At 44.4% G+C, this 12297-nt stretch overlaps 1 protein-coding gene across 1 annotated transcript; it reads right to left on the bottom strand.

Annotated features, from left to right (window-relative positions):
- LOC110431749 lies at positions 779-1951 on the bottom strand. The gene is made up of 4 exons (XM_021451270.1): positions 1818-1951; positions 1593-1732; positions 1283-1429; positions 779-1167 (listed from the first exon to the last, which is right to left on the bottom strand). Exons 1-4 carry the CDS (start codon positions 1949-1951, stop codon positions 1022-1024), a joined length of 567 nt encoding a protein of 188 aa, XP_021306945.1. The 3' UTR covers positions 779-1021.

Raw genomic sequence — 12297 nt, forward strand, 5'->3', positions numbered from 1 at the left:
CAAAATAAAATAATAAAAAAATGATTTACCTACATAATACTTAGTTTGAAAAGACATGGATCCAATATAACAATAGAAACACCCACCTCTTTGCCAAAGAGAGCTTTATTATCACAGATTCAACATTATCATTACAAAATAAGTCTCCTGCCACAAAACCGGAAACAATACTCAGTCTTTGACATGCCATATTGGCAAAACATGCAAGTTCATGCACAACTTTATTTTGCTCCACCCGAAACTTCTCAATTCTTGAGCTCTATAGGTACCGGCCTTAATGCTGAGCTCATGGCGATCGATGCCACCAAGGAGCGATCAGGTTGTACTTGCACGTGTCAACAAAAGAAAAAAAAAGAAAACTCACAAATCGTTAGGCTCGAGCATGTTGCAACTTGTGTTTGTGCTTCTACAAGAAAACTCACGCACTGTTATACCAAACATGTTGCAGCTTATGTTTCTGCTTCTACCGAATCCCCTTCAAGCACACTGCAGCTTCTGCTTCCTTAGCATCCGCGCAATGTTACACAGATCACGCCACCTAGTTAATTTTGGTAGCCCATCTTTTATCTCCAGACTATAGCGTCTATTACACTCAATAGCAGCCGCATAAGCTAGAATTTGTTTGCGTTATTTTTGCATTCCATAGTTGTTGAAAAGAAAATATACCAAAGAAAAAATATTATCAGAAGGTGGTTAAAAAAATAGATAGCTAGCACCAGTTTGTACCTAGGAACAATGTAATGGCCGGTATTGATTTAAAATAGAAACAAACATTACTTCACACAACTCTAATTCAACAACAACCACGGCAATACTACAGGTTATTGCACACATTTGTTTCACATAGAGTAGGACAAGAAAATATATAATTTTAAGTTCAATATAGGGCAAACAAAAAAAAGAACGCCCCAACGGAGGCATTGCTGTGGAGGGATGGTTAAGCATCAAATCTATACACCCTCCTCCGCACCACAAGGTCCTCAACACTTTCCAAGCTTTCTATTATGCAAACACAAGGCCCTCAATTCTTTTGAGGCCTTCTATTATGCAAAAGCTGTATTTTTATGGACTGTTCCTCCATAACAAGCACCAGTTGGTCCATGTTAGGATCATTGCAGCTCTTAACCAAAATAGCTGCAGACCCTATGGTTGCATCAGAAGAATCAACTGTGCATTGAAGAAATAAGATCAATGACTGCTTAGGTTGTTCCTAACATTAAATTTTGAATTAGAGTGCAAAAATAATAGATAGAGTGCAAAAATAAATTTCAGGAAATTTCACCTTCCTCATCCTCCACTGGTTCGTCCTCTTGGTTGTCTCCTTCCAAAACTTGGCAACTTCCTCCTTCATTGGAGCAATCAGGGAAGTGAAATCCTCTAACCTTTTGGTTTCTTTTGCTACACCTTCTCCTTTGGTCACATTTCAGATCTGAGACAACAGATATATGATAACAAAATCAGCATCAAAAAGTTTGAAATGCCACAAATAATCAGGAAATGCAGTCCTCTCACAGCATAATTAATCAGGAAATGCAGTCCACAAACAATTGGTGAGTAGAAGCAAATCGATGGTGGAAATGAAATCCTTTCACCTTTCGGTTCGTCTTGCTGCACCTTCCTCCTTTGATGCCCCCGCAGCCTTGCGAGATGCTGTCCTCTGGCTCGTCCGGGTGGCTGATTAGCACCGCAAGGGACGCCGGCAGCAACCACGGACCATGACTGCTGATTAGTACTGCAAATAGCATTAGCAAGTAGCTGATCATTTTTAAAACAGAGAAGCCGCTACAGCTCCATATGATGGGGAATTCAGAAATTGCTTTGAAAGCTCACCTTGCTTGGCGTGATGGCCGTATGTATTGAACGTGACGTGGTACAGCTTGCCACGTCCTGCTCTGCTGCTCGCTGCGACCTTCGCGTCAGTGGTGCCGCTTCTGATCACTGCGTCCGCCATCTTTCACGGGTCCCTCAGGGAGCCACGCCGACAGATAGCTGCGTGCGCCAATGGTGTTTCGATTTTGTTACCTTGAACTTCAGATCATCTCTAGGGAGTTAGTGAAGGCTCACTTTCTACTCCAGTTCAACTTAAACAATGGTCGTGGTTGCTGTCGGCGTCCCTGTCCGTCGCGGCATAGGCAGCCTGCAGTAGTCATGGGCGGCTAGTAGGGTTCCTTGGCCGGTCGTGGTTGCTGCCAGCGCCCCTGTCCATCGCGTCGTAGGTGGAGAAAGTCGCACCATGTCTAGGCCCTAGCCCTAGGTGCGAGTCGAGAGTATGCCGTGTCCTAGCAATTCTAGCGCCCAGGCTTGCAGATTCGGAGGTGCTGGCCTGCGAGATGAGCTCTTGCATTTCCTTTTGTTCTTTTTATTTGGTGATGACTCTAGGAATCGATCGCTGGTCGTGGAGGGTTGAGCGTCGTGGTGTTGTGCGCGTTTCAAGGTGAGACCGTGAGGGTGAGAAGGGGTGAGAAGCCTGGCATCAAACATCAAACATCGGCCTGTTGATGCAAAACTGATCTGCAAACACAAAGGGCTAATACCCGATTCAAACGTTAAGGCGTGCCAGCCGATTTGACCTTACTATCGGCAAAGGTGATAACTCGAATATTTTGGTCCCGACAACAGCGATGCGCCCGGATGTCACGGCCAAGAGGTATTCACGCGGAACTCGAGAATACGCCGAGCTTTAAGTCGACGAATTCCTAAGAACTCGTAGTAAAAAAAGGAAAATATGACGAAGTTGTCGAAAAGGTAGGTACTGGAATATGAGTAAAAACTTGTGTTTGATTGATTGATAGATATTTCATTACAAGGCCCTAGGGTCTACATTTATACCCTGCTCAAAGAGTTACAATCAGACACGACTAGGACTCAAATTCCAAATTAAACGGAGTCCGTATACAAAACGATTTTAAATAACTAAGGAAAACATAAAACTATCCCCTTGTAACCGACCGGGATACTGCCATGGATCAATCGACAACTTCCGCGCTCCCCTTTATAGTCATCGGCAGACTTCCTGTTATGGCCATCGGCAAACACTGATATTGATCATCGGTAAGAACATGTCACCACCTCTGGACTTAGCCGCATTCAATCGTCCCTTCATCGGCAACTACCCTCATCGGCAACTTTTCTGTAGGCTAGTTACCGTTGCTCCACCTGTCGATCTATACTTTACTGGTCCCTGGGTACGTGTCCAAAAATGGCGTCAACACATGCCCCCCAATTTCGAAGTATAAAATCATTAATGCTCTGAAATTCTCTGCAGTAATGATGCCTTTCCGCAATTAATTCTCCCAATTTGGTAACCGACCATTAAATCTGAACAACCTTGGCCCGATTCTCCTGCAGATTCCTCGAATTCCTCAACCTCCCAAACCGGATCTCTCCACTTTATGCGCCCATCGGCAATATTACCGTTAGAGGGAATTGCCGATGGACCGACCAAGAGATCCCGTATAGTAAAATATATCCAAAATCATGACCGCTTGCTGTCAAATCACCTGCACAATCCCTTGATTACCGCGCAAACAGTTACCATATCTACCTGAACACCCTCGGATTTCACGGATGCGGCAAAGAGATAAGTCAAATTTGCCCCTGCCCGTTTTGTCCTATAAATACTCCCTTCTCGGGTACTCCTTCTCCATCTTATCATTCTACAGCCCAAACTCTGCTTTCCTGGTGGCGGCACTGTTCGAGAACTCCAAAAACTCCAGCAAGAGCATCCTCCAACAACCCCCAAGTTTTTGATCTTCTTCCTCGTGGGGCAATGGCCGTCAACTTCGTCGTCCCTGAGGTTAGCTTACCCCCCTTCTTTTTTCGTACTCTTGCTATACTTCTGTCCATCCGCAATTCCTTTTACTGAATATTCTCTTTTTTCTTTTTGCTTTCTCTTTTATCCTTAAAATCTTTAGGATTTGGCCGATAAGATCGTAATCCCTACCGATCAACCCCATCTCTAATGCCTTGGTCCACTAGGAAACTTAGATCCTACCGATCTTATAAATGCAGAGACAAACAGAATCCCCTTTAGAGCCGAGAATTTTTCTCTAGATCTATGGAAAGATGCCTTCCGTTCCTGGCCCAGTCCTACCAAGGGATGGAAGGATTGGTTCCTGAGAGTCAGTAACTCAAATGAGGTCCAATGGGGTGAACGGAAATTAGATCAGTGCATTAGATTGTCTCTTGCCCATATAGAGAGAAATGAGTCACCGCTGATCGCCGCTTCATACTTTTGGTCAGACACACTTAATGCTTTTGTGTTTGGCCATGGCCCCGCTTCTCCCACACTTGCCGATGTACTTATGCTCACCGGCTTAGATATATCCACTGCCGATAACACCCACCTGTTCGACAGCAAACCTAGTGCTAAGGTGGAAACTCGTGCTATCGGCGGTTGGTCAGGGTACATTCGGAAGTACCGAAGAACAAGTCCTGTCAATGCAAAGGAACAGACCGCTTTCCTGACCATGTGGCTAGATAAATTTGTATTTTGTGGCCGATCGGCAGGACCAACTTCTGTTTACTTATCGGCAGTAGAAAGACTAGCCGATGGCGGCCGATTTCCTCTTGGTCGATACTTGCTTGGCTCGGCTTATCACCTCCTCCACCAAGTAGCCAGGAAACTTCTGCTCGGCCAACCCATCGGCAACTTAGGAGGTCCCTGGTGGTTCACAAATATGTGGCTTAGTCTCCACATGCACAAGCACCTTGAGTTCGACCTCTTTGCACAGCGCTTCCCTAGGGATATAGCCGAGGATTATGAACTGGATGAAGAAGAATCGGCAACTCGTTCCCCTCTGAACTTTGGCGAAGCTGCCATAGTTTTGCCTGGCACAGGTGGTAACGCAGACCAAGTTAGCCGATTCTTCCAAACTCTGTATGAGGGTCTGACCAGAGAATAGCGGGCATGGATGCCTTATGAAGACCCAGATACCAGATTTCCCTTGACTTTCCACCCCTTCAACGATGCTCTCAACAAGGACCGTGATGTGATGATGGCAATTATCACCCCAAGAGCCATACCAGTGAACTTCTTTGGTAGTGGGAAAGCCTCCAATCTGACCTATGAGTTTTATAACCCATCGGCACTAGCTCGCCAACTGGCTTTCGGCCAACTGCCGATTGCATTCTGCTACGCCGATGTGATAAAGCCGAGGGAGATCATCACCAACAATCTGGAATGGATCAGGGTAGCCCAACTTCCACAGAACGCCGATAGAGATGCGATCTATCGGCTTGGATCCCGGCTCTCTTCATCACTCAGGCATACAAACAGTGGTGGGAAGAAAGGAAAGAACACCTGTTCTACAGATCGGCTCTCACATACCGTGGCATGATTGACCCCAAGTACAAAGTCCCTGATAATACTGTAAGTACTTTAAAATGATGCTTCAATCCTTTCACTTTCACTTTCCATCGGTAACTTACTTTCCTTGTTACATACAGGTCGATGACACACCACCATTGAGCTCCTTCGGCATACAAGACGATTGAGCTCCTTCCATCGGGGCCGATCTCTTTGATCGGCAACAATGCTCCAACCTTAGCTGCTATAATGCATCGGGGTGTGCATCTCAAGAAAGTTACCACCAAGGGGACGAAGACATCCCCATCGGTAGCTGCCTCTACCTTATCACAAGCCTTCAAGGTAAATGTTCGAATTCTTTTACTCATACCGATTCCATTCTTATACCTATTACACTTGTACTCATAAACTTCTCATTGTTGTATCAGCACACCGGTACATCAACAAAGACTAGAAGTACGACTGCCGATGCCCCCTAGTCCAGTCAACCGAAGAGAAAAGGTTCCAAGAGTACCAGATTACAAGCGAAGCGCCAGAGAACAGCAACGCCTCCTCCTCCCCCAAGGTCTCCGATCCCAGTAGAATCATCCCCTTCTTCTCCAGAAGCCCAGACACAGCAGGTACCATCTCCTCCTCAGTCACAAGAAGAACCCCAAGCGGAAGAACTCTAGCCAGAAGAACCTCAGCCAAAAGAAACATCAGCTGATGTACACAAGCAGACCACCGATCCAGCAAGCCTAATCATAGCATCGGAAGTCTCCTCGATTCAGACAAGTACTGCACCCCCTCAAGGTAACATACTTTCCATTCATTACCGATGAACCTATTCTTCCACTTTATTAATCACTTCTGTCAATCTTTCAGCTGACATAGTTTCATCGGCAACTCCAGCCGATCAGCCTGTGGTTCCATCGGCCTCATCTAGTCAAAGGCGAGAAATAGCCCTAAAATAAGTAAGTTACCCAATCTCTATTTTTATTATTATCAGTACTTGATCATAGAATAACTTATTTTGTCTTCCTTTTCAGGAACAGGACTCTCCCGACAGCTTGTTCTCCTTTGCCATTGACATCTCTGAGGATGAAGGCGAGGAAGCAAGTTCTTCTCGAGCGGTTGGAATCTCATCGGCAGAGATTAGAGCAAAGTTGGAAGATTTGTCGGCCCTCCTTCATCAAGATACAGCCCAATTGGTTGATGACTCCGATCCAGCCAAGGTCTTGTTCAAGGCTCTTAGAGGCCAAATTCCTGCCGATGCCAAGGAGATCCTCTTCAAGGCTGCTCACTTAGAGAGTCGGCAGCTTCAGTATCAAAAGGCCGCTCAGCGCCTTGCCGATAGAGCTACTCACGCCCAGCTCTCAGAAGAGATGATGAAAGTAAAGCTCCTTGCCGATGAAAAGCACAAGAGCATCGGCTTTTTGAAATCTTCACGAGACGTGCTGAAGCAAAAGATTTCTGATCTATCGGCACAGAGAGAAGCCCTGTTGGCAGAACTCAAACAAGTAGAAGAAGCTCTATCCCAAGCTCAACAGGAAGAAAGCCAGCTGCTTGAAGCAATCAAGACTCTTGAAGAGGAGCGAAACATCTAGGCTCGCCAGGCACTGCAGATGAAGAAGAAACTGAAGCCAGTGGAGAGCTCTTCCGATGAAGATATGAAGTAAATAGAAGAAGCCGATCAGATTCGTCTGCGCGCCATATCAGCGATCCAGGCTCTGTTAAACATGTGAACTCTTCATCGGTGGCGTGTTTTGCTTCTTTCTTCTAATCATTTCAGTCTAGCCGATAGGACTGTTATCAGCATTCTTTTAAAACATTAAGTCCGGCCTCAGATACACTTTAATCCAGCCGATAGGAATGTTATCGGCACTTAAACTTTCATGCATCAAGCCATATGCTGGGATAATATCTCTTTAAATATTTGTCATTCAATGCCCTGGGAAATTCAACTCCTTCGAGAGTTTCTAAAATATAAGCATTGCCAGGAGCAGATCGATTTATCCGATAAGGACCCTCCCAATTGGGAGACCACTTCCCAAATTTTAAACTTTTAGTCCCGATCGGTAAGATTAGTTTCCATACTAAGTCTCCATTGGCAAACTCCTTAGCCTTTACTTTCTTATCATACCATCTGGCAACTCTTTTCTTATTTTCTTATGTACTTATCAAAGCCCTTAGCCGATGCCCTGCTAAATCATCCTACTCGTCTTTTATCAAAGTAGCATAGTCATCGGCAGTCAATTGGTCTTGAAAAGATAGCCGCCTAGATCCAGTTTTAATTTCCCAGGGTAGCACTGCATCATGCCCGTACACCAATTGATAAGGTGAAACTTTGGTCGACCCATGACAAGCCATCCGATATGACCACAAAGCTTCATTTAACAACGTATGCCACCTCATAGGATTTTCTTCAATCTTCCGTTTAATAAGTTTGATAATTCCATTGTTAGATGCTTCGGCCTGCCCATTAGCTTGAGCATAATAAGGAGAAGAATTTAATACTTTAATTCCCATACCGATTGCAAACTCATCAAACTCCCTTGATGTAAATAGAGTACCCTGATCGGTAGTAATTATTTGAGGAATTCCAAATCGGTAAATAATATGCTCTTTCACAAAATCAATCATATTGGCCGATGTGACTTTCTTCAAAGGAATAGCTTCAACCCACTTGGTGAAATAATCGTTGGCAACCAAGATGAATTTATGTCCTTTGCTTGATGGTGGGTAAATTTGGCCGATTAGATCAATAGCCCATCCCCGAAACGGCTAAGGTTTAATAATGGGATTCATAGCCGATGCGGGTGCCCTTTGAATATTGCCAAATTTCTGACATCCTTGACACCCCTTGAAATACTTAAAGCAATCTTCAAGTATGGTTGGCCAATAATACCCATTCCTCCTAATCATCCATTTCATCTTAAAAGCCGACTGATGTGCACCACATACCCCTTCATGGATTTCCCCCATTAAACTTTTAGCTTCATCATCACCAAAGCATTTGAGAAGAACTCCATCAATTGTTCGATAATATAGTTCATCTTCGATGAGCACATACTTGGTGGCTTGAAACCGAACATGTCTCTCAACTTTCTTGGATGGATCCTTCAAATAATCAACGATTTCTTTCCTCCAATCATCGGCACTGCTTGCCGATAACATGTTAACCATGGGTTGATACCCTGAAGCATGCTGAGCCAAACGATTAGCCTCCTCATTATGAAACCGAGGAACATGCTCTAATCAGAAATCCTTGAATTCCTTAATAGTCGCATACTTTTTTCATAGTAAGCTATCAAGACTTCGCTTCGGCATTCATAGCTTCCAGCCAATTGATTTATAACCAGCATAGAATCGCCGAAGACTTCAACAGCGTCAGCATGGACTTCTCTTAACAATTCCAACCCCTTTATCAAAGCTTGATACTCGGCTTGATTATTCGTTGACGTGGCAACAATCAGCAAGGAGAACTCATATTTCCTTCCCCGAGGGGAAATTAACACTATGTCGATTCTTGCCCCCCGGTCACACGTGGATCCATCAAAGAAGAGCGTCCAAGGTACAATTTCCAAAGTCTCCACTGTACTGCAATGTTGAGTCACAAAATCGGCCATAATCTGTCCTTTAACCGCTTTAGCCGATTCGTAACGCAGATCGAACTCCGACAGTGCCAAAATCCACTTACCGATCCTGCCACTCATGATCGGCATAGATAGCATATACCGGACCACATCATCTTTGCATATAACAGTGCATTCAGCCGATAATAAATAGTGTCTCAACTTAATACATGAGAAATATAGACACAAACATAACTTTTCAATGGCCGAATACCTGGTCTCAGCATCAATCAATCTTCTGCTTAAATAGTAAATTACATGCTCCTTCCCTTCAAACTCTTAAATCAAAGCCGAACCGATGACCATCCCATCGGTAGATAAATACAATCTGAAGGGCTTTCCTTGCTGAGGTGGAATCAGAACTGGAGGATTTACCAAATAATTCTTGATTTCATCCAAAGCCAACGGTTGCTCTTTCCCCCATATAAACTCTTGATCGGCTTTCAATTTAAGTAAATGACTGAAAGCACGAATTTTACCAGACAAGTTAGATACAAACCTCCTGATAAAATTTACCTTGCCGATCAAGGATTGAAGCTCAGTTTTGTTGGTAGGAGCAACTATTTTATTGATAGCATCAATGGATCTCCTACTAATTTCAATCCCCCTTTGATGCACCATGAAACCAAGGAATTGTCCTGCCGATACACCAAATGCACACTTATTGGGATTCATCTTTAAACCATGCTTCCTTGTGCATTCCAACACTTTTCGTAAATCGACAAGATATTTTGTGAAATCTCCAGACTTAACCACCACATCATCAATATAAATTTCCACCAGCTTGCCGATGAACTCATGAAAAATAAAATTCATAGCCCTCTGATAAGTAGCACCAACATTTTTCAAACCAAAGGTCATGACTATCCATTCAAACAACCCAACATGACCAGGACATCTAAATGCAGTCTTTGAAATATCTTCTTCAGCCATGAATATTTGATTATACCCTGCATTGCCATCCATAAAGCTTATGATTCAGTGCCCAGCCGCAGCATCAACCAGTAGATCGGCAACTGGCATTGGGTAACCATCCATCGGCGTAGCCTTATTAAGATTCCTGAAATCAATGCAAACCCAAAGCTTCCCATTTTTCTTGTAAACTGGAACAATATTGGAAATCCACTCGGCATACCGACACTGCCGAATAAATTTAGCTTCGATAAGTTTGGTTATTTCGGCCTTAATATCAGGAAGAATATTAGGATTACATCGGCGAGCTAGCTGTTGATGTGGCCAAAATCCAGACTTGATGGGTAACCGATGTTCAACAATCGATCGGTCCAAACCAGGCATCTCAGTATAATCCTAAGCAATGCAATCTTTATATTCCTTTAACAAATCGGTTAACTACTGCTTACACTCAAAATTTAACTTAGTACTAATAAAAGTAGGTCTAGGCTTCTCACCACTACCTATATCTACCTCTATCAAATCATCGGCCGATGTGAATCCCTGGCCTAATTTTCCATCATCGGCGAATCTATCCATCAAAACTCCTCATTGGAACCGACTGCTTGGATCGGTGGAATTTCATAATCAGCAACTTTGAGGAAATCCTTCTCCCAAATTTCCCCCGAGATACACCTAGTCCTTTCATATGTGTCTGCTTCTGCCGATGCAATGACATAAGAAGAATCCCCCGGGACAATCTCAATCTTGTCACTACCCACTGAACCAAACACTGGTGCATTGTAGATGGGATGCAACAATTGGCATGAATCCAATCTCTCCCTAGCAGCAAATTATAAGCACCTTTTCCACTGATCACAAAGAAGGTTGTCGGCAAGGTTTTGCTGTCGATGGTCAACTCGATGTAGATTGCCCCCTTAACTGGAGACACATTCCCTTCAAAGTCTTTTAGCATCATATCGGTCTTGGTCAAATCTTGATCTCCTTTTCCAAGCTTCCGATAGACTGTATACGGCATGATGTTGATAGCAGCCCCACCATCAATTAATATCTTGGTCATTGGCTAACCATCAACTCTTCCTTTGACGAACAGGGCTTTAAGATGCTGCCTTTCATTGTCGGCAGGCTTTTCAAAGATAGCTGTCATCGGATCCAAAGCCAACTGAGCTATCTGGTCGGAAAACTCCAACTCCTCATCATTACTGGATGGCGCGAGGAACTCCATCGGCAACATAAATACCATGTTAACATCTGCCGATGGCCCTTTCCCCTTAGGATCCAGTTGTTGCTGATCCCCAGACTGGCCAGAGTTCTCGCCCTTGCTTAGCTCTTCTCGTCTTTCGCGCTGCAGTCTCCTTTTCTGTGTCTTAGTCAACCCCTCTGGACACCATGGGGGAAGTGGTGACTGCCTTGTCGATGGGCGACGACTTTCCCTTGACTCCATCCGATAAGTATTAGCATCCCTGCAAAATATGAACTCATCGGGAACTCATGCATTAGCCATCTCTTCAAGCTCTTCCTGGTTTCTGGGAAAATATTCAATGCGATCGCCAAGCCTATCGTGTACACTGAGTCTGCCCCCCAGCCGATCATGAACTGTCGTTCTCCCCCTAATCGGCCCATTAAATCGCCGATCACCATCGTGATAGCGCCGATCGGATCTGTCATATCGATCAAAACCATTGCATTCAGGGCAATCCCTGACAGTGAGCAACTTGATGTTCTGCTCCCAGCAATGGATAAAGAATGGGCAGTTACAGTGATCTCTATGCCGATTCCACTCCTGTCGGCGTCTTTCTTCTTCCCGATGATAGTCTTCTTGCTGGCGCCGATACCGATCCTCACGTTGCTGCCAAGTCTCCCAAGGTCTTCTATGAGTTATCACAATGCCAGACCGGGGAGGCCTTCCTGAGCTATTTCCTTCCTGAATCAAACCCTTTACTTTGGCATCAGCAGCAGTAATTTGATGCTGAGGATCGACCGATGCACTTTTTTCAGCTGCTTCCGACGTCAAGACCTTGGTCTTCCCCTTAGCATCCAACATATTTGTCGGAAAGGGATGTTGATCAATCTTCATCGGCTTCTGCGTTTTAGAACTATCAAATTTGATTCTCCCAGATTCTATAGCCGATTGCAGCTGTTGCCTAAAAACCTTGCACTCATTGGTGCTGTGAGAAGTCGTGTTGTGCCACTTGCAATATTTCATCTTCTTTAACTCTTCAGCCGATGGAATCACATGATTGGGTGATAATTTGATTAGTCCTTCCTAAAGTAGAAACTCAAATATTCTATTGGCTTTAGTAATGTCAAACGCAAACTTCTCTGGCTCCTTATGCCCAAAAGGGCAAGACATCGGCTTTTTATTGTTTACCCACTCTGCCAAGCCGATGACTGGTTCTTCATCAGAATCCGAGCTCGCTGCCTCATCAACGAATGACACCTTTTTGTTCCATGCTCTTTTGG

Source organism: Sorghum bicolor, chromosome 1 (genome assembly GCF_000003195.3).
Source record: "Sorghum bicolor cultivar BTx623 chromosome 1, Sorghum_bicolor_NCBIv3, whole genome shotgun sequence".
Lineage (NCBI taxonomy): Eukaryota > Viridiplantae > Streptophyta > Magnoliopsida > Poales > Poaceae > Sorghum > Sorghum bicolor.